Source organism: Poecile atricapillus, chromosome 6 (genome assembly GCF_030490865.1).
Source record: "Poecile atricapillus isolate bPoeAtr1 chromosome 6, bPoeAtr1.hap1, whole genome shotgun sequence".
NCBI lineage: Eukaryota > Metazoa > Chordata > Aves > Passeriformes > Paridae > Poecile > Poecile atricapillus.
In genome coordinates, this window is record NC_081254.1 from 8815279 (window position 1) to 8842882 (window position 27604).

Genomic DNA, 27604 nt, shown 5'->3' on the forward strand with positions numbered 1-27604 from the left:
AGTTTCCATAGTGTGAACTGATATGCTTATGGAAATGTTCTGGTTTCATACATCTCTAAAATGCAGTTCTCAAGAAATTATGGAGCAAATTTGTTTAAACAGTGATTGATTAACCAATCTAAATATGTAACACCTAATGAGGATTACGTATCAAAGTTAAGTCCCAGACTTCAGGGTTTTTGGCATCAGAAGAAAAAAAAGCTTTATTAGCCTTCAAAAAGCATATTCTTCCTATCCACCTCCTTAAATTCAAACAAAGAAGGGATTCTGTTCAAACTTAAAAAAAAAACCCAACTCAACCCACAATTGGATAAGGACCAGACACAGTCCAAAAGCTTAATGCTTCAGAAAGTAAGGAGTATATGGAACCAAAGCATTAATGGAGACTAGTCTGGAACTCTAAGTACAGAGGATGGTATCTCGTGACTACTATAATACTGAATCTATACTGCCATTAAATTTAATACTCAATATTCTTGTTGCAACCTGACCCACTACGACATCTCTAAAGAAAATTACACTGTACACTACTATTTCAAGAAGTCAAACTTAGCTAGTCGTCTGGGCCATAAAATAGCAGGTTACTCCATCAGGCTGGCTAAAGCAACTAGGAAAAAAACTAGATTTACCAACCACATTATTTTTACTAGGAAATGTTTTAAAGCAGACATAATCCCAAAAGACCTTATCCCCATACCATTCAAAAATACACAACAGAGAGCAGCAAAAAACATGAACTGCAATGTAAGGTTCAATTTGTAAATGAGAGGAAAAAAATGTAAAATATATTGTATTATATCATCCTATTAAAGCAAAATAAATTAACTAAACATAGAAATAGAAAAGAATAAAAACTTCTACACAATTCATGTATTAACAATTTAAACCTTTGTAATAAGATCTGACATGTTAATAGGAATTGCTCCACTGAATCCCTGCACATTAAGATTTAGTCTGTACTCCTTTTGCTTTCCTTGAAATTGCAAGCTAATATAGGTGTACTAAATCACAGCTAGAGAGCAAAATGTCCAGAAAAGGTAGAAAGAAAGAAACCAGTATCTTTAACAACAATATTCCTGAAGAATTCTAATGGTAGCACAACTTGCATTTTATTTTGGATCATAGCCACAGAACAGCTAAAGAATAGCCTCTTCTGTAATCATTCTAAATGGGGGGAATTGCCCATAATAGTAACAGGGGAAAACAGCAATTAATTTACTTGGCAATGTTAACACTTCTCAGCAATTCTTTATACCATCATGTTTTCTAACAGGTATTCATGCATACATAATATATAGGTCTGTAGATCTGGAATGAAGGAGAAGTAAGGGACTTGATATCTAGAAAGGTAAGTTTTAAATTTTAAGTACTGTCAAAGTAGGTTATGTGTGATGTGTGTTTTGTCATCTAACCAAGAATTTATTTCTTTCTGTTTTAACCTTTTTTTTCCTAGGCAATATGATCACCTCAAGCAGTTTGAGGTTTAAAGGCTTTAGCCAATGTAAAAAAAAAATTATATATTTAAATTAGCCCGGCATTTGTTACCTTTTCTTAAAGACTTGAACACTGTGTTTTACAGAGGTGGCTTTATTATACTAGCTGCATCAAGTGCAGAATATTAATCAGACTGTGAAGCTGCACTAATTATGTGCTACATTTAAATAACTTAGATTTTGTTAAGTGGCACAACCACAGTTGTATGTATAATCTGAGTTTTGAGCCATTTCTCTTTTCTCGTCTGATTTTATTCTACACAGGAAATGACAGGGTCATTTGGAAATAACTGCAGTGAAAGATCAAAAAAGAAACTTGATTTAGAACACTGTATAATTGCCTGTGCTAGAGAAAAAAAAGTTCCAATGATTTTACAACCCATCACTATAAGATTTCTCTGGGAAACACACACTGTGGTCTCCCTAAAAGGATATCCATTACAACATTGAGTACAGCTTTTATTTACTGTACCTTCTTCTCTTTTAAAGAAGCAGATCTTCTCCTGAGGCTGTTGGGCTTTTATTCTGTAGGTAATTCTTTCGGCACACATACTCACTGAGCTAAAGCCATTTCAGTGGAAACAAATCAATTCTGTTGAAGTAATTTCACTGACTCGTCTCAAAGTGTTCATTTGCAAAAGGAGATAATGCTGTAATTAAGCTCTTGGAACACCATGGTTCTTGTTATTTAGGCAAATCTGGCTGTTACAATTTACAGTGTCTTATTCCAAAAAAACAGGCTTTTATTGCTGGAGATAAAGGAAAACTTTTTAGACATTAGTTGCACTCAGCTTAGAGTCAGGATCACGTTCTGCTTTGAGCTGTGGTGTGCCTGCAGTGGCTTTTTTTTTTTCTTTTGGTAAGGCATTGGTCTACATAACATGACAGCAGCCAAACTTTCAGCACAGATTTACTATCTACTTTCAGGACATGGATTTCCCAGTTGATCTCCTGTTCCCTGAGCAGATGGACTGCAAAGCAAGTGACCCCAGGTGTGCCCCTACCACAGCCACACATCCCAAAACACTGCAGCCCAAAAGCTATGTTCCTCTAAGAGACTGCAAAATAGAAGTAATGATCTCTTTTATGCTTAAGAATTTTTAAATAAAACAAAGCTACAGCGAAAGAACTTGAAGTTTATGCTGAGTTCACCTCTCCTCACATTTTAACACATAAAGTGCAAATAATGCCATAAATTTGTATGTGCAGCTTCAATACCTTAAACTTTTACTTATTGAACAACAATGTCTCACCCTATCAAAATGAACTCTAATAGAATATAAGTATTGATTTCCTTGGGTGTTGGAGTGTACTTGGACAAATTAAAAACTCTCTGACATGGAGCTCAGAATACAAAACAGATGGATTAAAGTGAAGTGGCACCATAGGTAAGAAAAGGCCATAAAGGAGTTATAGCTAAAGATTGTCATGCAGGGGTTTGTGATAGTTGTAGCTGCAGATGACACTTGTTGCTTGGATGGACCATCACTGAAGTCATTCCCTGAAATTCATTTCTACCATTGCTCAGAAGTACTGGTACCCTCAGCAGAGGTGGTGCTCCCCAGCAGAGCCTGCCCAGGGCAACCCCTGTCCTGTGGCTGGGAGAGTGCATGATGATCTCACCATCCCAGAAATGAGACTTCAGGAAACACAAAGACATTTCTTTTAAGCTAGTCTAAAACCTTCTAAGATTCATGACTCAAGTTTACACAAGAATTACTTAATCAAAGCCTCATTAAAATCAATTTTACCAATTAAGGAGTGCTAACCACCCACTGATCTAATTACCCAATATGAAACCCCCACCCTAACATAGTAATGCTGAAGTTCTGCTCCACCTTTGTATTGACAGTTTTGTCACCAATTTCATCATAGTTGGAATTTTAACCCACCTTGTAAATGAAAAGAATAATTTCCAAATATTTCCATCCATGCCAAGAAATAATAATATATATAATATATATTTTATAATATATAAAATTTTTATAATATGGCTACTTAAAAGCAACATGGAAAGCAATTATCCCACATCACCAGAGTCAAAAATAACAGCTGAAAGTGTAAAGGAATATTTCCAGTGTACCAATTTTAACTTCATTTTGTACTGATAAGCTAAATATAGGTACCATATTATACTACTGTGCCTCTCAGGGCGATCAGTTAGCTCCTAATACAAATTTAAGATGCAAATATTTTTTAATTTATCATAACATATATCCTCAAAAAACACTGTCAGGCTAAAGGAAGGTTTATTTGATTAACCTGTCCATTTCATTAAAGGCCACATTCTGCATCAACACATTTTCTTATGTATTTTTTCACATGTAAGTTAGGACACATGACAAAGCTCACTGTGAAACCAACTCACTATTGTTAAGCAAACTCTTTCAAAATGCTCAGCTTCTAGCTTGCTTCTTTCTTTATAGTCCACCATATATAATACAATTCTATATAATTAACTCTTGGTACAATAGAAACAAAACTCTGTATATGCACATGCATACATCTCTATTAGGGCTGTGGTCAGACTAGGCAATGGCACATGACATTTTATGATTTTGATTGCTGATTTTAAAGCAGACTCAGACTAACATTGCTAATTCAAATTACATGCATCAATTTACAAATACCTATACGAAAGTGTTCCTGATTTACACAACTTAACCAATGCATTTACACTTTTTTGAAATCTCAAATTAATTTTGAATATGAGGATCCAAACATCTTAACTTGGGCTCTTTATTCAGGCATTTTACATTAGTAATGCAGGGATGTTGACATGAAGTTGCTTTGAGCAATACAAAACACATGCCATGATGCACTCGTTAAGTAACTGCATAATGAGTTCCATCTATATAGATGACTCACCTCATTACTTATCACAGGTTCTTCTCCACGACTGTGGAAGAGGTATTCATACGCTTTATAGTTTTTAAATAAGCTGAAAAACAAGATAATACAGATTACCCCAGCTGTAAATTTTTGGAAAGGTAACAATATTGTAAGTTTTGTTAAACTAAGAGTTACCCTCCAGCATGTAACATTCCAAATTTTAAAAATAAAGAGTTGTTTAACTTCAGATACAAAAAGCAGCACATTTAGTTTGCAGGATTTATTATCAGATGGCTGTAGAAAATACAGTGCAATACTTAAAAATACATCCACTTAGTCCTTATGAAATTGAACTCTGAGATGACAAAGTTCTACTCTGAAAAAAGGTAATTCCTGAAACACTTAGCACCAGGATACTTACACCTTTTATTATCAGCAACAGCAGACAAGAAGGAAACAAAGCTAAATCAGCTTTCAGATTCTGGGACGGGCTACCAGTACAGGGAGAAAGTTTGATCTTGGAACACCAAAACAATAAAGAATAGAAGTATTTATTCTCTCAAGGTCACTTTGAAAAATCATTGTAGTATTTCCTCAAAGAATAACTAAAAAAAACTAGATTAACACACAGCAGTTTTATGTATTACAACAAAAGTAATTTTAAATAGACTTTGTCAATGGACTAAAATATTTATCTTCCTTAAAACACGTATAGCTATTTCACGTTTTAAATAATTTTGTTTCCTTTTCTAATGATCAATGATATAGCATTTGTTTAACCAAAAGTTTTGCTTGTCACAGTCCATCTGTTACAATTAATTCTTCTCTTACAATCATGATACAGAACTCCTGCCTTCTGTCATGTCATTTCAACATATGATTTAAAACTCTGTGATTTCATATAAAGTCCAGGTTGAAGAATGATTCCAAGAATTTACCACAGTCCTGCCTGCTGTATCCATGAAAGGTGTGGCAATATTTGCAGGGAACATCTGTAACTGGTTCCTGTGCTTTCTGGCTAGGGACAGGACACAGGCTCTTTTCTTGGAAGACCCACCAGTTGGGTCAGCAGTACCACTGGCTTGGTACCAGCAAGGCCCATGTAAGAAGTCTGGCTGCCATCAGCTAGAGGCTGCCTTCCCCCAAACCCAAAGCACACAGGAAATGAATTAAGTTCTGACAGAATTTGCAATTTAATTTAAGTACATTTTTATTGCAACACTTCACCAAAGAATTCCTGACATGTTTCATCAGAGACACAGAAATTATGTTTAAAGAGAGTTCAGGACTTAACCTGGAAATGACTCACACTGATTTATGTAAATCTATGTTCCGTTTCATACACACCTGTCATTTGGTAAAATTCTAACACGGATTATATGAAAAAAGACAAAAAATATTTTATGAACATCACAGACACACAGGAAATAAGATATATATCCTTCCAATCAGATTGACATAAATTAATATTTCAAATTTGTTCTCTTATCCAAGTGCTTTGGAAATAATCCTGATTTACAGCACCTAAAAGTCAGGTCTTTTACTTCCCCTTTCCCCCCAAATGTGTTATGGTACTCTTTATGAACTATGCTACAGCTACGTATGATTTAATATAAGTACCCAAAAATATAAGTAATTATTTTTGGCATTTCTGAATTTTATGTCTCTATTTTTAAAAAGATCTGTGTTCAACCTGGTGCCCATAATCCTGTATGAAGGAAAAAATTCCTCTATTTAATGCTCTTTAAATCAAATCACATAAATTAGACATCAGCATTTATTTAGAAAAAGCTGTAGTTTTCTTTCTTCTATCAGGCATTATACAAAATGCCCCTTTTTGTTTATATTTGTTGTGAACAATTGAAAAATTCCATAACAGTGTTTCTAGCAATTACACAGAAATAATTTTACTTGTTTAAGTAATACTGTTAAGAATAGGCCCTCCTATGATGTCGTATGAGAATCTGAAGATGATTAACAATGACATATTTCCCCAGCTCCACTGCTTCCTGAAAACAAAATGTCAGGAGCTGTGTTAATGTATATTTGCCCAAGAAGACAAGATAAAAAGATGATAACTGTAACCTTCCACCAAACCTGAAGGTGTCATTGTAGTTGCTGCACAGTTTCTGCCAATGTGGTTAAACGTTTGTCCCTGTTTCCATTCTAAATCCCATCGGTTTACAGCTCATTTGTAAAAATGTGATCTGAACTACAACATGTCATACTGTTTTGAGTAGGAAAAAAGCTACAGGCTTATCATCTAAAATTAAACAAGAAAAAACATATAGAACTAATACAATAATTTGAATTGTAGTAAAACTTAACCTACTTCTGAGTTCATAAAGTTTAAAGTACACCCATTTAAGTGTTCTAATTCCATTCTTATTTAGAAAAAAAATATTCCAGTGACTGAAACAATAGATTGCATAAATTGGACACATATGATACATTTCAGTGTATGTGTGTACATCCATGACATCACCACAGCACACATTTGTAATAAATTGAGTAGTTTGGACATGCAACCACATATTTGGTGGCCAAAATAGCACTCTGCTGCAAAAGTTTTGCAGTTTGATTGCATTCCTGCCCAGCTAATACTTTGATGGAAGTAGGATGGAGCACCTAATTTCTTGGATGAAATTCTTCCAACTGTGAAGGAATTACTTCATGGACAAGATACCTCTCAATAGATAATTTACACAAGAGCTATAGATATGCTGTTTGGAAAGAACATTTGTTCCATATAAATATATAAAAGACAGACAGGAAGACATAAGTAAAAGGAGCCGAGACATCTTAAAATGCCAAGTTTCCTTTTAGTTTAGGGCTAGTACTTGGCAGGACATTAATTTGCCTTGACGACAGAAATTAGGGATTTAAAGAGATGTTCCCACTTCTTATGGGAAGAACCTTAAGTGTTTTATATTTTCCATGAAAAAGCAATGAAAGAAAAAAATCAGACAGCAGGAGAAAGGGACATATTTTATAGTCCAATCATAAGAGAAATTGTCTGCAATGGGTTTAAATCCCCATCTGAATCCAAGTACTCTAAACTGGAAAGCTAATAGCTACCCTAGTATTTTACCTTTCTTCAAGAGAAAATACTTTTCTGCATTCAGGAAAACACTCTAAAAAACCCTTCTTTGCTGTGTTAAACTTTTCCTAAAAAACAGTCAGAAAATTCCCAACAAATATATATATGGATCAATCATGATCTTACCCAATTTTTATGCCCATATGCCACAAATAGCCCCACCCCTCCATCACCCCCTTTCAGGTCAGAAAATGGGCTGAAGAGCTACAGCTGCAGTGCAGTGGATGAGCATATACTACAGGAGTAACTTACTAATTTTCCATCTCCTTGCCCCTGACATTCATGGATGGTTAAACAGCTTGAGAACAATTCTGTCCATCATGTACCGCGAACAGGGGTACATCAGTACAGCCACTGCCTTAACCACAGCATTCCAGTGGAAGAACATGTGTACACATTACCATACAGTAAAAACTTTATACAGGGGCATTACTGTTGCTATCAGACTCAGTAATTTTCTCAAATAAATAACAAATTTACTGCTGTTTGCATCTCTTTCTGTGTCTCTGTTTAAAAGCTAAGACCTGTCACAAAATATTTTCATATACATACTTAATTTTTGCTGATTTTGAAATGCAACATTTTTATGAGTCACATATGATCAAAACCTTAATTCTGTAAGTACAAAACTTGAAATCACTTCAGTCCCCTATAACTGTCAAGGCCAGACCAATACTTAGAATAACAGAGTCTAGAGAAGATGTAAATAAGAGAAATAAGAGCTAAAATTTTATTCAGATGGAATGTAAAAGTAGGTTTTAAAAGCAAAACAAGAATATTGTCCATCCACCACTCTTTTTTGTTTTAGCACGTGAAACAAAATCCAAAAGTAATATTTTCAGCATAATCTTACATTTTGATAAACTTCCAGTCTAAATTTATTTTCTGGGCTTTGACATCTGAGGCCAGATCTTTACTGTTCCTTGCATATTCTCTCTCCTTTTTCATGATATAAAGTTTGGTGTTTGCAATACATTGGCATAGTTGGAAGGTATCCAGTGAAATAAAAGTAAAATACTAGTAGTAGTAGTAGTGTAATAATAATAATAATAATAGTAATAATAATAATAATAATAATAATAATAATAATAATAATAATAATAATAATAATAATAGAGTAGTTGATGCTGTATTTGTTGTTAATGCTATTTTATCAGTCATTTCCCCACTATATAGGTTACTGAAATAAGAACAGATTCTGCAGAAATAAATACCTGGTAACCAAGTAATCAATGATTGCTTTGGCTTGCTCAATGCTGAATAAATTCAGGTCACCTCTTTCTGCTGACTCAGTTTCTCCTATTTCAGCCAATGCTCTTTCAAGTTCTTTTAAATTATCTCCCAAGGTCATATGTTTGCCTGCAAAGTAATCCCAAAGAACAAAAGCCATGTATAAACATAACAAGGTGGGATTGGATTTTTTGGCCCATTTTAATTCTAAGACTTCTTGAAGTTTTAGTTATGACCCACGACTTAAAAACCAACAGCAGTCAAACCATTTTATTGCCATTATTCTCATCAATAAAGTGTCCATTAAAATTCCACTACAAAAGCACCACTCTGCCTCCACAGTGGAAGGATCGCATTAATGGGTGTTCAAGATACTACAGCTTCACCTCTTACCTATGCTGAGAGAACCACAGGCAGAATAATATGCAATTTTGAGAGGCAGAGTATGTTTTTCCTTAAAATAGTCTGGTGCTTATGAATTGTAAAAGATTATTCTTCTGACCATGCCTCTTGCAACATTAGCCATTAATACAGGAACAGATATAAAAAAGGATGAAGACTATTTTAAAGTGCTTCCAGTCATAATAGATTAAACATGAATATTCATAAGACCCTGCATGTATCATCAAACTTGGAGATATTTGCATCATTCCAAACAAGATAATTACTTTACATTTTTACCCTGGAAATCAAAACTAAATGCCAAAACAGGTTGGAATTAGAATTTAAATTCTGTTTGACAACTGTCTTGACAAAGAGGACAATCTGAAAGAATCAGCGCTTGATGAACCTCTGAAAATAAAGGATTCATCTTTCTGATTTGCACATAGCGCATGCTGTTATAAGTAAACCAATAGTTGTAACAAGTTTACTGATTGTTAACATTGGGTTATAAGTTTATGGTTATTTAATATGTTTCTAGTTAATGGTTAGCATTTGTTGTTAGGGAGTTCGGGTTCTCATGGTTTTATAAGGGTAATGGGCAAGGTCTGATGGTTGGTGTGGGTGTGGTCAGGTGGAGTTGGGGGTGGCCCAGGGCTGCCAGGGTATTGTTGGGCAGTATGGAGGATTCAGCAAACCAAGAGAACACTCCAGAACATGACCTCCTAAGAGTGACATCTGTATCGTAGACAAGCATTGGTGGAAGAGGCGACAAATCACTCAACGCCCTGGAGGAATGATTGGCCTGGAGTGCACCCCATTAAGAACCAATGAGAGCCCTGGAAATGGGCCAGTCAGAGAGTGGATCGTAAAGAGACCAATCCTGGACAGAGGGGAGTCTATAAGGGTGGCAGTGGGACTTCACTTGTGGTCCTCCTATGGAGATTGATATTCCAAAGGAGAGCGTTTGGTATTGTTGTGGTGGAACTCAGGCTTATCCTGGGCTCCTGCCTCTGTCAGTGTTTTTTTTGGTTTTTTTTTTTTTTTGGTTAATAAAGGATTTGACTTTGTTTTTCACCCAAAAAGTCCATATAATATATGCCACCAATAGAACCATAGGAAGTTTAAAAAAAAAAGCTTCAAACACCATTTATTTTTTCCTTTTATGTCTAAAAATATCTACAGAAAAACCGGGGAAATATCCTCCAGTGGTGAAATAGAATTATTTTCCTCATTGTTTTATCTCTACTGATACACTCCTTGGGTTTTTTCATACAGAAAAGAAAATACTTAGAAGACTTCTGTTTTTTCATAGTTTTGCCCTTTAGTGGTACAGCAATCAATGGCTTGAAAACTTTACATTACTTTTCGGTAAGAGAGGCAACAAAATATAAATAACCATATGGGAAGGGACAAGAGAGAAACACAGAGAATGCAGAGGAAATAGAAGCCATAGGAAATGAGGAAAAGCAACAGAACCAGAAATAGCACTCTTTGTAGGGAAGAAAAGGCACATAACAGGATCACTTGGGCCCTGAATATGTTGCCAACTCAGCTAAATTTTCTCTTTCCTCTGCACACACCTAATTTTGAGTCCCAACCACCTGTCTCAGGAAGACTCATGCAGCATTTCTGTGAGGTAAGGAGCACTTTACCCTCAATGGATAGAAGAGAATCAAATCATCAAACTCATTCTGACTCCCCATTAAGCAAGGCCTCCCATTTTCCTTGCTGCTTTACCAGCCTTAAATGTATTTCCACTACCCTCCTTGTCTAAATCTATTCTTCCTGCTCTCTGCTACTCTTGCTATTATGGCCAAGTCAGCTTAATTCTTCAGGTTGACTGGGTCCAGTGCAGGGAAAAGAAATGAAAGGGTCATTAACATAAAAGACATTAGAATTTTGCTTTTAGTTGAAATGTTTGATAATTACAAGAAAATACATCTCAACCATGGACTGTGAAACAAATATAAGAAGTTTTCTGCAAGCATTTATAACAATATTTTCTTTCTCTAAAAAATATGTATATCTTAGCCAAATCTAAATGGATTTTCAAAGGACAGCAAAAAGCAAATTCACAACAATTGCTTGCCAAGCCTTTATCTTTACCTCAAAGCACCAGGGCTTTAGACCTGTTAAAAATAAAAAAAGACACAAAATAGTATAATTTTTCCCACAACCTCTGTCTGCAAGCCCACTGAACTGGTTCAGTTGCAATTTTATATATAAAAATTTATCAAAAGCAGTCAGGGCCACAGAAAATTTCAGCTTAAAGAGTTAAAAGCTTGGCAAAGCGTAATGCAACTAAGATGACATTCCTGAAAAACATCAGTCAGCTTTAATAACTGGTTGTGCTTCCAGCCTGTCTTGTACACTTGTATTACATGGACTCATAAAACTAATTTCTGACGGGTTTTCATTGTGCTCCATTGTTACAGTAATATAGTTAACATATGTTAAGATACTTTCTCATTGGAGATAGGAAGGGCAACTCGAATTCCAATGATCATAAAGCACATACTTATTCTGTCAAAATTCCAAGTCAGAAAGGCCCTTGAACTAAATTACAGTGAAAGAGTACAATAACTATTATGAGTTTGATTTTAAACATTTGCCTTCTCTTTTAAATGAAACTGCTGAGTCCTTTCACTCTTTCTCTGGGATGGACTTTTCTTAACATAATCATCTTCAAAGTGAATGTTAAGCAAGCATTAGAATCTCTGACAAAGAAGATTTTAGAGGACAGTGCTACCATTTTTTTCAGGTTATTTAATTTCCAGTAGACCAAGCTTGTGCTTTGTGGCAAATTTCCTTGTAGCCACAGGAGCTAAAGTCCTTTCATTGTCATTTTTCATTCTCAGCAGCAATGCCAGTTTACTTCCCTCACCAGCCCTTAGTTAACATAAATTCTGGGCCAGAAGTGCAGCATTTGCCATACAAAAAGCTGAGAGTTGACCTCCAAGGATAAAAAAAAATGTAATTCACTTGCTGTAATGTAAGCAGGATGTACTGAATATCTTGAACAGCAGAGAAATGTGCCCAAGGCTACAGTGAATCCGTCACTGAGAAAGCTGGAATTGGAATTTAGGAGCTCCTTGCTCTCACTCTACTGTAATTATTATTATTTATTCTACTGTAGCAAAGGAAAGGTCTCTTCAGGACCTCACCCATTTGTACCACATACTGTACAAACAAAGAACAAGGAATATCCTACTCAAAAAATTGTGATATGTCAGTAAAAATTATTTTCAGGTACAAGGTCTAACATACCTATATTCAAGAGGAAAATAAATCACTTCACAATTACTTGTAATTAAATATCACTTTATTAAAATGACTGGGAAACATTCTTGCCTTCCACTTCAGATATTTATTTTACAGTTCTTAATTATACTTACTGCTGAGGTTCTCCAAGGTGAAATTTAATAGATCCATGAATCCTGAGAGTTGCATAAGACTGAAGTTCATTTCTTTAGCCCACCAAAATCCTGCAGTATAATAATCTAGTAAAATAGCTTCTTTCAAAGATGTCTTTAGTTGTGTAAGATTCAGAAATTCTTCCATCTTCCTAAAAAGTTTGGAGTAAAATAATGGAATTAAAAAATAAATTCCAAAGTCATACATGGTCTGCATGCAATTATATCTAAAACATTTGTTTAGTTGCTATATTATTCATATGTGCATATAATAATACACATAATTTCTTAAATTACGATGTATATTATCATTATTAATATATAATAATGAATTAAATAACTATTAATTTATTACCAATATAATTATTAATAGTATTATATTAATGATATACATAATTTCTTGAATTTAGCTACATCAATTCCTAGATAACATTTATGATCAGAGGATACATCAAAAAGTAAACAACTACCTACAGGTTTCAGCAGACACTACTGAAGTGTTAAGATATGACTAACAAATAACAAAAATTAGAGCATTACTGTCATGGTTTTAAAGCATTAACTAAAAAAAATACTAGAAAACTTACTTATTTCTTGCTGTGAGATATGGATTAGAACAAGAGCAAAACAGGCTTAAAACTTAAAAGGAACAAAGAAAATTTATTAACAAAAACTACAAGAATAAGAAACCAGAATAAAACATCCAGAAACCCTCTTTTCCCCACTACCCAGCCATTCCCCTGTTCACATGACAACATAGAGACAAAAAACTTGGTGGTTAAAACAGTCTCAATTTTGCTATAGTATTTTCATCAGTCTTTGTAGAGAAAAAGAAGTCCTCTTCTGCTAATCTATGGAGTTTTTTCACAAGAATACAATTTTCTTCATGGCTTTCTATTACTCTGATGCCAGCTGCCCGCAAATTCTGCCATCAGTTCTCTCCTCCCATTTCACATCACTCTGAGATGTGTTATGGGTCAATGAGTCAAGATGGGGCGTCATTTTTAAGGATGAGTTATTCAAAGGCAAAAGTTCTCTTCATCTGCTTTTGTGAGCCTCTCTGGAAACAGAACTTTTCTCTTTGTCTCTTAAAGGCCACAAATCTTCAACTATTACTTCTCTTTTTCTGTTCCAGCATCTCATAGGATCACGACTACTTCACCATTTGCTTAAATCTACACTTTGAAATACTCTATTTCCCCCAAAATACTCCGTCACGAATTAAAGGAGTTTTTTCAGAACACTATTGTCCATCTCCACAGCTTTAACAGAAAAATATTTCAGCTTATTAAAGCATCTCTGTATTTCTCTTCCCCCTCTGAAGCTTAATTCCTTTCTTCACTGTCTTTGATAGTTTATGGTGTCTCTTTACATGTTGATCACTCTCTCTGGAAAAAAAAAAGATTAATCTGCAAGTCTCATTTTAAGATTAAAGAAAGAGTTAAAATCTTGCCCAGGCCTTGTAGATGGTTCTGTGATCTCTGCCAGAGCAGTGGCTGGAGCTGTCTACGATAGAAGATTTTTTTTCACAGCTGCTCTGGAGGAATGTGGTCACTGTCTCAGCACGCTGCAGGTCAATGGCTTTCTCTCTCCTTACTTGGCAGTCTCTGGTAAAACTCAGCAGCGGCAGAAACTGCAGCTGAGCCAGGGACTGGCCTGACCTGGCCTGGTCCCACTTCCCTCCCCTGCCCCTCCTCCGCGGCCTTGTCCGGCCTGGTAGGGGGAGGGAGGAGGCTGAACCGGAGCTCTGTTACCTCTTCAGAAGCCAGAAACCAAAGTGAATGAGAAATTCCCAGGCTTAGGTCTTAAGGTGGTGTTCACAGGTTGATCTCACTTTTCAGTGGTCAAAACCACTGACAGTTCGCAGAAATTGCCAGTTATTGGTCAGGAGAAAAAACTCCCATCAGCCTCCAACAGTTTGAACTTCCCTAGCTCTCAAAGCTAATCTTAAAGGTGAAGAACTTAATATATAACATAAACCAGGCGATTGAGGATACCAGTATCATAAAGTCATCCCAGGACAATTACAAAATCAAAGAGAAATACATTGAAAATTCTGGAGGAAAAAAAGTGTTTCATCAGGAATTGGTTTGTGGGATGAAATGACACAACTAATCTCCACTTTCCACTATCATGCTTTCATTCTGATTTAGATGGTTTTACAGTAGTAATATGATCTTGTTGCCATTTCAAGGTTATTTTTCATATAGCTTCTGATTAAAAATTACATTTGAAAATTAATGTAAATAATATAAAATTACTAAAAGTAGCTAAAATATTTAGAAGTTTAAATTGCACTTCCATAATGGTCAAAAGATTTAAAAAGAGCCTTATCCCATTTTACTGGTACATGATAAAATTTTTTCTGCTTAATTTAACTTGCAAAATTTATGAAAAAATACACTCCCTTGTAGGAGACCATACTGTTGCTGATACATTTATGTCTACTCTATCCAAAAACAGAATTAGTTACGTCTTTTATAATAGCTGTGTGCTATTTTCCACATGAAGAGAGGGGATTGGGGCTAGGACTTGGTTTCAATTCTTCCAGTATTAACTTCAGACATGTCTCAGTCAGTTAAGTTTTACATTAAAGCAATCCTTGGCTTAACTACAGCTGAGGATACAGGTGCCAGTGATCACAGTTCTCAGTCCCCTGCAAAAAAGCAAGGTTATCTCAAGCCCTGCTGCCTTCTCATTCCTTCCTAAGAAGGACATTAATTCCAGACCTACTGATAGCAGCCACAGTACACATACGCTGTCAAATGAGATGAGTTTCTTTCTTTAATTACTGACTCAATAGCTAACAGAGGAAATCATATAATCTAATCGGTTTTGGACTTGGAATCCAATCCAGTTTTTTCCAATACATGTTTTAAAATATGCATTCCTTTGTTCTGCATGACAAATTTGTATGGCTGCACACATGCAAGTTGGTTAAAAACACTTAACTGTGTACTGGAATAGAAGTGGAACGTGGCCAGCTGAACTTTCCAAGGTTTGAAACAGTCCATATCCTCTCTCTCTGAAGCTTCTGCCAACTCTGTGTTTTCATAATCAGAGTTTCTCAGGGCTTTAGATTTTCTCTGATTCTGCTAAAAATGCCAGTTCTCATCTTTTCAATATTGAATATTGAATATTCAATATTCAATATTCTGTAAGTAATTTCATTCTGTAAGACATGTCACTGACAACAGTATCTGTACATGATTGAGAAATGATGGGGCAGTTAGATTTCCTAGTTATCCTCCCTGCTTTTTCTTTCTTCATAGGGCTCAAGTCTTATGAAGATGGACAGCAGTACAAAATTCCCTGATAGACAGGACTGCAGGACATCAAAATTCTCATACTGAATCAGATCTAGTCTGATTTTCTAACCTTAGCTATGGCTTTCAAACTGCTCTTGTAAATAGACACAATGCACTGTGGTAAACAAAATTTTAATGCTGCTGCTAAACTGCTTAGTGTGCATAAAATACCCTGTAACTATGCTACTTCCACTCAGATACAGTATATACTTTACATTCCCCTTGTACAGTCTGTAAATATAAATACATATGTGATCAGCTGAGTCTAAAATAGCATATGATCTTTCAGTGCTTTTTAATCTTAACGAGAAAGTTGAACAAAGAATTGTGTCATTAAGCACATTTTAGTCTCCATGAGTTGTACACTTCAGTCTCCTCTAAATTTAAAGAGGCCTATTGTGCAAGAGAGAACAGGAAAGGAAAGAATTTTTGTATTGTTATTTGATGGTAGCAACTTTTCTTTCCAGTTTTCTTTAAAAAAATCCAGGAAGACCTTTTCTCCCTAGAATAGTGACAAATAGGAAGAACAGAATATGTTTCAGGAATAATTTAATCTCTGGTAAATGGTAACCTATTCAGAAGAACAAACCTGGATTTTATATAACCCCCACCTCTTCCTTCCCAAACTAGACCAGCAACCCAGCCCTTTGGCTTTCAATTCCCTAAGAACCTGCTAACAGACACAAGTGCTCCTAAATAATTCTTGCACTTCTGAAAAGTCCCATTTTCATATATAAATCTGGAGCCTCAGGTTGAACTCCTGGCCTCCAAAATTTAACTGCTATTTAACACTAATAACAAGGGAGAGTGTTGGTACAGGAAAGACAAAGACAGCCTGACATCAGAAGTCTTTGGCTGCCTCCTATTACTCCACTGCACCATAATGGTAACCCACTGTTACCTTTTTAAGCTTTCCATCCCTTGCTGAACTATTAAGACCTTTTTGATTTTTTGGTAACTTATGTTAAAGTACAGAATTTTGAATGTTTTAGCAAAGAAAGTTACCCAGTGAGACTTACAAAGAACATCTCAGCATCAGCCTGATGTTCTTATTTACATCTTAGTATTTTGTCTACAGCATATTTAAAGCTATTGTGAATTCAGAAACCACAACAAGGTGAAATACAAGTGGAAAAAATGGAGTCTAAGCAAAATCAAGAGCTATAGGAAAAACAGTAAACCAAACTGGATCTGAGATCAAAAGTATTTCTTCCATCTTTTGTGAATAACATTAAATATCAATGATTTAACTGAATAATTAAACACTAATGACATAACCATCACAAAAGAAATCTAACAAATAGTGTACAACTTTTATTTCATTATTATATGGGTTCCAGCATTGTTCATTGTTACTTACTTTTCAACTCCTTCCAGATTTTCTTCTGACAAGGCAATAATTTGGGAAAGAGAAATAAATGTCCTATTAGTAATCTTCTTTCCACCTACATCATCCTGATCTTGGACTTCATCCTGCATACAGGTATATAGGAATGTAATTTTAAAGATGTTTATTTTATTATATCAGTAACTTAGCTAAATAACATTTTTATATTGAAGAGGTATACAAGGGATTAGTTCAACAAATGCCAAAAATGTAAGACAACTGTAATTATACAGCAGTAGCACAATACCTTAACACATTCTCACTAGAGAAAAGCTGGGCAGATACATGGAACATAGTATTTTTATCATAAATTCATATGGGAATACATTGACATATTATGTGCTGCACAAGATTAAATTAACTTGCAAGTAAAAACAACAGAGATTTAAAGGTGCAAAAGAACCCATGAATCTAAATTTGACCAACATGATACTGCATTGCACAATAATTAAATTTTTAAATTAACATTCTCCTAGACATATGATGAGAATAAACACATATTACTATGCTATTTGCTCTCCACCATGCACTTGATTGCATTTTCAAATTTACTGTCTACACTCTGTCCTTCCCCTAGCCATAAAAAAGTCAATGATGTTTGTTGCAAAAGAATGATACACAAGTATCTGACACTACTGTTTCTAGAAAGGATGCACATGTTTTAGGGGATAACAAACTGAGCATGAATTAACAATGCAGTGGTCTATAAAAAAAAGTAGGAATATTTGATGATATTTTCTTTTGTGTTGTCATTGACAAAAAAGAAATTTCAGTAAGAAATCTATGAAATGCAAAAAACAGTAGGAAAAAAATCCCATAAAACTGTTTCCCAATAGAATATGGAGATGGCAAAGTGAGGTGTGAGATGAGGCAGCCCCTTCAGAGAGGTGCACAGCAGGGGAACAAGGGACAATGGTCACGGGACAGTGCTCCAGGTGAAAGAGATCCACAGTAGGGAATCATAAGGAAAAATACTACACTATGAAAATATTTAAGCGTTAGAACAGATACTTCAGAAAGGCAGAGGAATCTCCATCCTTGCAGGCCTTCAAAACTAAACTGAAAAGAGCCCGGCTGGGCACTGGGTGCTGGCCCAGCTCTGATGGAGCAGCTGAAACAGTTACAATATGCCTTTCTGTTGCGAGTCTGCCAGGCCTGACCAACACCTGTCACAATTTGCTAGTAGCAGGTACGCTTGTACACCTGCAGGACCTGGTGTTTAGAGAAGTGCAGCAAGGCAAAGATTGCAGAATCCTGCTTCCAGTTCACATAGGGAGAGCAAAGCAGAATTCCTGACATACACTGATTTTTGAGCCTGACCAGCACTGCTCTGAGCTGCTATCAATTCACTCCAGCGCCAGTCAAGGAGAGACCCCAAATAAAGCTACACTACTCCCCCTGCTGCTGCCAAGCTACAAGATGTATTGAAATCTCTGACTAGCTGAAGAGTTAGTCAGGCAGGACAAAACAAGACTGCAAGCAACAAAGAACATTCATTCAGTGGACAGACTATTCTTCCCCTCTCTAATTAAGTACTAGAGTACTTTCACATATATTTCAATAAGAAAAATTATTGTTCCCAACTGTAAACAAGTCAGTCTCAGATACAGTGTCTCATTGGAACAAGAATGGAGTAACTGAAGGCTTCCTTCACATAGTTAAAAGCATGATGTTAGCTCACTTCTATTAGCAGTAATTTACACAGAATAAAAAAAACCCCAACTCCTACAGTCAGTTATGCTGCTATAATTGAAGCTGAAGGGAAAAAACAATAGCAATTCATGCTAATATTCTACAATTATTGAAAGGCATATTTCAGTAAGTAGAAAAAGTATAAATGCTTTCCTGCAGTGGTGTTAGAAACCTGTTGAACATGAGATTCTTTAGAAGCTGTGGGAGCTGAATTAAATGGATAGCTGATACTGATATTTTGAAAACTGAATTAATGCTCCTCTCTCACTTTCTCTCAAAATGTTCAATACATAGAATACTTCAGTTTGGTGACCACCACTATATAAATTACATATTACTCGTATGGGCATAATTGTCAGTAAGGCATAATTACATCTCACTGGGCATAATTGTTAGTAAGGCAAAATGTTAATGTTTTACAAGTTGCAGTTTAAACTGAAGAGGTAGGCAGTTGCTGTAACTCAGTGCTGCAGATAAGGCTCCGTAATCTGCACATCAAAACACAATAATTTACAAGGCAAGGTGAATGCCTCCTAAGAAACATTTCATCACCTGGAGCCTGGAACAACATTTCCAGTAGCAACATTCTCACCAGTGTATTACTGGTTTTGTTAATGCTTATGATAAGGATGGGGTTGGGGTGCCACTGTCCACTATAACAGGCACAGGTATCAGATAAGAAGAAATACTGTTACAAATACTGTTACAAAGATGAGGAGCTATGGGAGAGAAAGCACATGAATTTTTTTTTTTTTAATCAGCAATGTTTCTGTAATTTAAGAAAGTAGTGAAGGTCCATAAATCATTTAAACAATTCTATGTTTACGGACAGCTTCTGTTTGGGTTGAACCTGCACACAGACCTGATGAAAAGCTTATAATTATTTTGACTGATTATTTTTGTCTCTTGATTGCTGTCTTTAACCACTACTGAAAATACCAGGAGATTATTTTCATATGCATTCACTGGTGTCAAAGAATTTAGTGTTCATTTTAGTGTTAACTGCAGTGACTGACTGAGGTAATCCAAGGTGAGTTAATTCTAGTAATGCTGTCTTCATGTGTCACGCTCCTGAAACCACTCCTACAAATGCCCATTCCCAGCAGTAGACAGCCTACTTAAGTACAAGCTACTTCTAGAGAATTATTTGTTACTGTTTTATTTTTCTTTGAAGGATTTTCAACTGTTCTGAATGCATAATATGTTCCTGCCTATTCAACACATTATTGCAAGTGCTGTGGGCATCCCTTGTTAACAGCATAAAATCAAGATACCAAATCATACATTCTAAAATAAAAGAGTAAGATCTTCCTAAATCTCTCAGCCAGTGTCCACAAACCACCATGAAGCAGGAAACAGCAGCAGCAGCATGATATAGTTAAACAGCAAATTCCTAAAAACCTCTGTGTTTACAGGGGTAGGGAAGAACTCTCAAAACTCCAAACACATACTGAGCCACCCCTGGCTAGGAAAAATGCCCCACCACCTGCAGTTTTGGTGAGAACCTTTCCAGAGTGGCCAAACCTTGAAACACAGCAATGGAAACGAGCATTCCTGAAGAAAATATAAGCTTCTTCTTTGGCATGAGCCCTCTGCAGTGGTTGAAGATAGTATTTGCATTTGTTTGAGAATACACCACCACGCTTTGCAAAATCATGGCTTCCAAAAATATACACACAAAGGAACAGCTTACCAAATCCTGTCAACTGTAGCAAATACTGAAAGTGGAAGAAACCCAAGATCCTGCTGTCCTCACCCTACCAGAGAAATCAGACTGTACTCAACTTTCCAGTAGCTCATGTAAAGCAAGCTCAACTACTCTGCCTGGGCTGACAGCAGTGCAGATGTACCCTAGAAAAGTGTTGTATATCAGTTACAACTATAATCAAAGTGGGAATGAAAAAAACCAAACCAAACGACACCAGCAACAGAGGCTGTTATTTGTATTATTATACACATTTTGTTATCAAGCTGTCAAATGCTTCAGTAGTGGCAGAAAATCCTGAAGCTTTCTCCATAAAGAGTTAAGACAGAAACAGAAACACATTCACTCTGTTTTTAAAGGCCCAGCTTGTCTGCTCCCACAATGGGAAGATCCAATAGTTGCTATTTTTAGTCATAAACATTTCTTTTGTCATCAAACAAATGCGGAAATAAAAATAGCAGCTCTAGTTTCAACTACCTTCAAAAGGGGAATATGCAGATGTGTCAAATGCAAAAGACAAAACCTATAGGCAAAGAAAGCTTTCAAGGACCATTATAAACATCATAGTGTCCTTTTAATAACAAAATACATTTCAAAAATTTCACAGTCAAAATATCAAGATTTATGGTTGACCAAATGTATGATGACGTTAAATTTTACTGATGTTCTCACAGCTGCAGACCACTTATGAGAAAAAATGTTGTTAAAAATAAAGCAGCAGCAGCAAGACTTGCTAAGATCAGTACTCAGATTTTCTAATAGACCTTCTGCTGAAAGTCATTACAAATTGGAACAGTTATAAAAATATTCAATTTAAATCAAAAGGAATTGTCTCAAAATGTAAGAAATTATATTTAAAAACTATCACAATTCAGAATTTCCTACACCTTACTTACGGACCATGCTAAGCTACTGTCAGCTAAAACTAGAGACTATAGAAGGTGATTCATAAAAACAAACAATTCCACAGGGCTTACAATAAAAAAAAAATCATAAAGGAGAGACAGAAGTATCACAAAGATAAGCAACTGTGCTAGAAAAAACTTCAATACATAAGGAACAGAAAACACGTGAAAAAAAAATGTTCACTGAATTCCTCTAAAGATTTTTTTATAAAGGCATGAAGTAAAAACTACAAAAATTTCAGTGGTACATTTTGAACAGATGTACAATATATTTTTGACAGCCTGTCGGTTCCCATTGAGCACACGCTGTATCCTTTCACTGTGATTTGACTGCATTACCCCAGTGTTACACTGCTCCAACTGCCAAAATATTTACAGAGAGCGTTAACGGGAGCACACAGTGAAAGATGCATATATTTTTCATAAGGCATTTAGAATACTTAATAACACATTTCACATGGAAGAGGGTTTATTTATTTAAGGAAGCCTAAATGGTAAGCTTTTTGTACTGACAAAGACACAACCATGACACTACTCCACATTAACCACTCCCGTAACAGTCACAGCATATTCTCCACTGTCTCAGCCAGTGGAGAAAACAAAGCAGTTCAACCAGAACAAAATTATCTCGTAGTAGCTACAACTACATAGGTAAGCTTGAGGGAGAAATTCTGAGTTGATGCAACGCCTCATACATTCTTGGGAAGAATAAATTTTATTCTTATATCCCTTCACATGCAGCATGAGATGAGCTGCCTGTTACAAACCACATCTCTGTCAACCAAGTCAAAAAGGGAAACAGGAAAAAAACAGGGAGGAGGCCTAAGCAAATAAAGCAAATACTAATGCAAACACTGTGGATTTGTAAAATCCTCCAGAGCACTTCAGCTACCTAAGGCAATGAAAGGCAAGAAATACAACTGTGATATTGCTGGAAGGAAAGTGTAAGCTTGCTTCCACTCCCCCAGTGCCCTTTAAAAGGAAACCACAGGCCTTTCCCTCAACAATCAAAAATTGGAGACCCCTGCCACCACAAAAAAGCTAACTATGGTGGTTTGACCTAGGCTGGATGCCAGGAATTTACCATGGCCTCTCTGTCAGCCCCCTCCTCAGCTGAACAGGGCAGAGAAAACATAATAGAAGGCTTGTGGGGAAAGATGAGGACAGGGAAAGGTCACTGACCAGTCACTGATATAACCAAAAGAGTCTCAGCTTGGGCAGAAAAATAATAATCCATTACCAATTAAATCAGAGTAGAATAATGCAAAATGAAAACCTACATTTCAAAACACTTTTTCCCCACCCCTCCTCTCTCCCCAGGCTCAATTTCACCCCCAGTTTTCTCTACCGCCCCCCCCCCCCCCCCCCAGGAGCACAGGGGAATGGGGTAAATTTCTTGCAGTCATTTCATCACATGATGTGTCTGACCCTGCTGCCTCCTCATGGGGAAGATTCCTCACACTCTAACCCTGCTCCAGCATGGGGTCCCTCCCATGAGGGAATCTTCCATGAACTGCTCCAACATGGGTGTCTCCTCCGCTGTGACCTCCATTGGCCCCGGGGCACAGCTGTGTCACCATGGGCTGTAGAGGAATCTGCTCTGGTGCCTGTAGCACCTCCTGCCTCTCCTTCTCTGCTGGCCTTGGTGTTCACAGGACTGTAGCTCTCCTATATTCTCATCCCCTTCTTCTATCTACTGTTGTATGGTTTCCTTCTTCCCCCTCCTAAATCTGTTTTCCCAGTGATTCCTCTCTCTGGTGAGGTTAGCCTAGGCCAGCTGTGGGTCTATCCTGGAGCTAGCTGGCATAGGCTCTAGTGGACATGTGAGAAGCTTCCAGCAGCTCCTCACAGAAACCACTCCTGTAGCTCCTTACTACCAAATCCTTGCCACACAAACCCAACATACCAAGAAATAACCATACATTTGTGAAGGAGCATCTGTAACCAAGTGAAAGCTGGTGAGGCAGAGGAAGGTCAGAGGTAGATGAGGCACTCACCAGCAGTAGCTCGGGGTGAGGTGAGAGGGGTGAGAGACAGACCTGGCTGGGCTGTGCCAGCCCAGGCTCCACAGTCTCTGCTGGAAGAACTGCCTTGCTAGGGCTGGCAGTGTCTCTCCATTGAACTGCCTGGGGGGGTGACAGTGAAACAGGTGTACTTTTATGTATACATATGTATATATTTACAAACATGCACAGCATTTTTAACACCACACTCTTTTCTACACAAAATCACAGAATAGTTTGAGTTGGCAGAGACCTCTGGAGGTAATACAGTCCATCCCCCAACCGAGATGGGTGGCAGAGGAGCATGTCCAGGTGGGTTTGGAATGTCTCCAAACATGTCTGTCCAGAGATGGACACTCTACAACCTCCTTAGATAGCCCGTTCCAGTGCTCTACCACCCTCAACATGAAGTTCTTCCTCATATTGAGATGGAAATTCCTCTGTTACGGTTTATGTCCATTGCCCTTAATCCTGTCAGCGGACACCACTGAAAAGAGACTGGCACCATCTTCCTGACCTTTGAGACATTTAAATATATTGATGAGACCACCTCTCAATCTCCTCCAGACTAAGCAAGTCCACCTGCCGCAGTCCCTCGTCACAATCGATATGCTCCAGCCCCCTCACCATCCTTGTGGCCCTTAGCTGCAGCTCAGCATGGACAATTTAACATAAAACACCCCAACACCGGCTGAGGCCCGCCACTCCCCTACCGGCGGTCCCTGCGCGCTCTCCGCCATGGTCACCCAGCCCCGGCACGGGCGGCCCCGCCCCCGCTCCCCTCAGAGCCCAGCCCCGCCCCCGCTCCCCTCAGAGCCCCCGCCCCGCTCCCCTCAGAGCCCCGCTCCCCTCAGAGCCCCGCTCCCCTCAGAGCCCCGCCCCGCTCCCCTCAGAGCCCCGCTCCCCTCAGAGCCCCGCTCCCCTCAGAGCCCCGCTCCCCTCAGAGCCCCGCTCCCCTCAGAGCCCCGCTCCCCTCAGAGCCCCGCCCCGCCACTCACGGCCGCGCTGCCGCCGTGGCAGGGCCCGGCGCCTGCTGCTTTTTCTTTAATGAACTGGCAACAGTTGTGAACTAAAACTGCGTCGAAACGTTTTCTTTGTCAGCTTTCTATTGCATGCAGCAGCAGTAATTCAGAGTAATAGCAATTACCTCCAAGACCAAATAAAATGCAAGCATTTGATAGATGAACAGTAATGAAAACAAAGAATGATCTAACTTTGTAAAGTTTATGGATGTGCTGAGGGAGCTGGTATGGCAAAACAACCTCTTTGTAGTGCCCCACATAAAGCAAGGGCCTCCCGGGATTTTCTGCAGCTGTTTCAAGCTCTGCTACTGCTTCGGAGCAGTGTGCCACCTTCAGAAGTTTGTCAGCCTCGGCTTCTTAAAATGTGCAAACCACAAAGTACAGTGTGTGTCCTAGCTGGGGCACAAGAGACAAGAACATGCCCATTACCCACTAAGATTGTGATGTATAGTGTGACATTCAACACGTCTGTAGCTCCTGTTCCTGCTCAAACACCCTGACCCTCACTGACACAGGTAGACCAATCACACTTCCAAAAGGAGTCACAAATCTTTGAGGTTCAGAGAGCTGGATCCTGCAGTGTTTTGTAGAATTATTCATAGTATTTTAAAGAAACAGAGCCCACACTGTGAATTTTAAAGAAATAGAGACCATACTGTGAATTCCTACAATTTGTGCTGTGCTCTGTGTCTGATAGCTGTACAGCTGCGTTACTTCCCCTTTTTCAGTGTATATAAATCTAATCAAATAAGAACATTATTCAGAGCTGCAAGCACTGCACATAGTTAGGTGTCAAAACTGGGAAATTAAATGTGGTATTTGGATGCAATGTAACATTGGGTACATTATTATGTTATCTAGTTGGTACCAGGTAGATTCTAGACTTAACCGTGCATTCCTCTGAACTGAAAATGCCCGTTGACTTCCATGAACATTTTCAATGTAAAAGACTTGAGGGCTTAAAGTCTTTAGAAAGATCTAATTCTGTTTCTCTTGCTCAATATAAAAGGACTGAATTCTCGCTTACACAAAACCTGAACTGAGCAGGTGATTGAAGCTGAGCAATGATTGAAGCTCAAACCGCGTTTCCAGTAGTGAGCTCCTAAACTTCCTACTTTTCAATTTAGATTTTTAGATAGTTGGTGTCAGAAGGCTTAGAAATAAAATAAAAAAAGGATTCAAGAGTCACATCAAGCCATGCCATCTAATTTCATGTGGATCCTTCATGTTTACAAAATCATGTTCATGTGTACGTGAATAGTTAAGGTAGCTTTTTGATTTCCTTCAAATACAAAACTTGTTAAGTGCAACACAAAAATACTGAACCTAAAATGCTGACATAGTCTTTTCCTACTACAGGTAACCATGGTAGATTTCCTATGATTTCTAATGGTCACAGAGACTCCAGGTTAGAGGAGAACAGCAGAGCTCTTTCTCCACTGTGCAGCTGTTTTTGATGCAAAGGTTTCCTTAAAGTGTCTGTCATTTAATATTGAAAAAGTTTAATTTAAACAGAACAGATTTCAAAATCTGGGTTTACAAATAAGTGCTCTTCTATTTCTCTGAGAAGCAACCAGAGTTCAGGTTTGGGAGATGTTTTGCCAAGTCTGGTATCACTCAGCACATGAGGATCTTGGAAGGAGCACTTTCTTTATCTTCTGTCTTTGATTAAAGCTCTTTAGCTCATGGTGACTGGGCCACCTCTAGCCTGTACAAGATAACCACCACACAGCCCACTAAAACTCAGCCCTGGCAATGGCTGGGCAAAGAGCTGGTTGCTCCCCTTAATTTTCTTCAAGTCCTCAGATTTTCATTTTGTTAACTATGCACTGAAGCATCACCAATATAGCATCTCCACACTGCTCCCTGCACAATGAACTACACATGTCTTTGTAGAAATACTTTCCTCTTCATCACTCCATCTTTTGGGCAGGGAGCAGATTACTTGCATCACACAAATCCATGTCAAAAGGGGAATAAAGGTCACAGCTGCAAATAAAGCTTTGATAGTGCAAGCCACCTGCAATTGGAACACAACCAGCAGCTGCAAGTTCTCCAAAATATTCCACTGAGTCTTCAAAAGTTTTAATAACCAAGGTGATTCCATCTGATTTTGTTACTCATTGCAGAGATCCTGGCTTTTCAGGAGAAAGTGAAACTTAATTTAATAAAAATAATGAATTTTCAGAAGTTGCAATTTATAAAGCAAAGGTTTTGTAACACAAAACAGGCCCACATAAATATCCTTATATTGACAGAGATCTTATAAAAATGTCAAATTTTATCACAAACACATTTGCATTCACTTTTAGTTAAGCATCATCAAGCATAATAATTAGACATAGGTTAATTTAAGATGAAAAGCATATGGAAACTCCTAGCAGAGCCTTGCTTGTTACATCAACATCAGATGGACATACAGCTCCTCTGGCTGCCAGCCCTCATGACAACAAATTTCTTATACTCATGCCCTGTGGTTCAAGAATTGAGAAGAAACCATGGGCGTACGTGGAGAACTTGCACACAGTATTTGGATTTGACCCTCCTAGTAATAAATGGGTAATTTGTGAAAGCAACAGGACATCAGTGCTACTTGACTCTTTATTAAGAGCCCTGCATTACTGTACATGAGTGCATTAACATAGTAATTAATCATCCCTTCCTAGCTCCTTTATAACATTATTCACAGATAATCTATCCAGGGAACAGCATTCCCCCTAGGTAACAGCATTCCCCCTAGGTAATGTTCTTATATTTTACATATGTAGATACACACCTTCAGAAAAAAATTCTGGGCATGATTATGTACTAGGAAAAGAAAAACATAAATCCCAGGTTGCCAGGGAAACTTTTTTTAAAACAAAAAGATAATTCTGCCATTTGTCAGTCAGTATCCAATTAAAATGAGAGACAGGTATGAGAGGATAACTGCTTTGGTGTATCAGCAGCAGGATAGACAGAGCTTCGAGTTATTTAGGGAGAGATGCTGCTTCTTTTTTTGTTCACTGTTTGTCAACACAATCTAGCTCAGTATGTCCCTTCCTGTTTAATCAATGGGTAGGCAAAAGTTTCATGTGATTTTACAGTGATTTTGAGAGACTTGTAATGTTGGCCCAGCAATAAGAAAGTA

At 37.5% G+C, this 27604-nt stretch overlaps 1 protein-coding gene across 4 annotated transcripts in view; it reads right to left on the reverse strand.

Moving 5' to 3' along the window:
* The window catches only part of CABCOCO1 (ciliary associated calcium binding coiled-coil 1), a 73543-nt gene that overhangs the window by 29623 nt on the left and 16316 nt on the right, over positions 1 to 27604 (reverse strand). For 3 of the 4 annotated variants that reach the window (XM_058841895.1, XM_058841898.1, XM_058841897.1), the window contains 4 exons: positions 17121 to 17233; positions 12435 to 12604; positions 8640 to 8784; positions 4362 to 4434 (listed from right to left, as the gene is read on the reverse strand). In XM_058841895.1, coding sequence (XP_058697878.1) covers positions 4362 to 4434; positions 8640 to 8784; positions 12435 to 12600 — 384 coding nt within the window. In that variant the 5' untranslated portion in view covers positions 12601 to 12604; positions 17121 to 17233. Of the gene's footprint in view, positions 1 to 4361; positions 4435 to 8639; positions 8785 to 12434; positions 12605 to 17120; positions 17234 to 24165; positions 24211 to 27604 lie in introns of those variants that run through there. The other variant, XM_058841894.1, reaches the window with a different exon arrangement.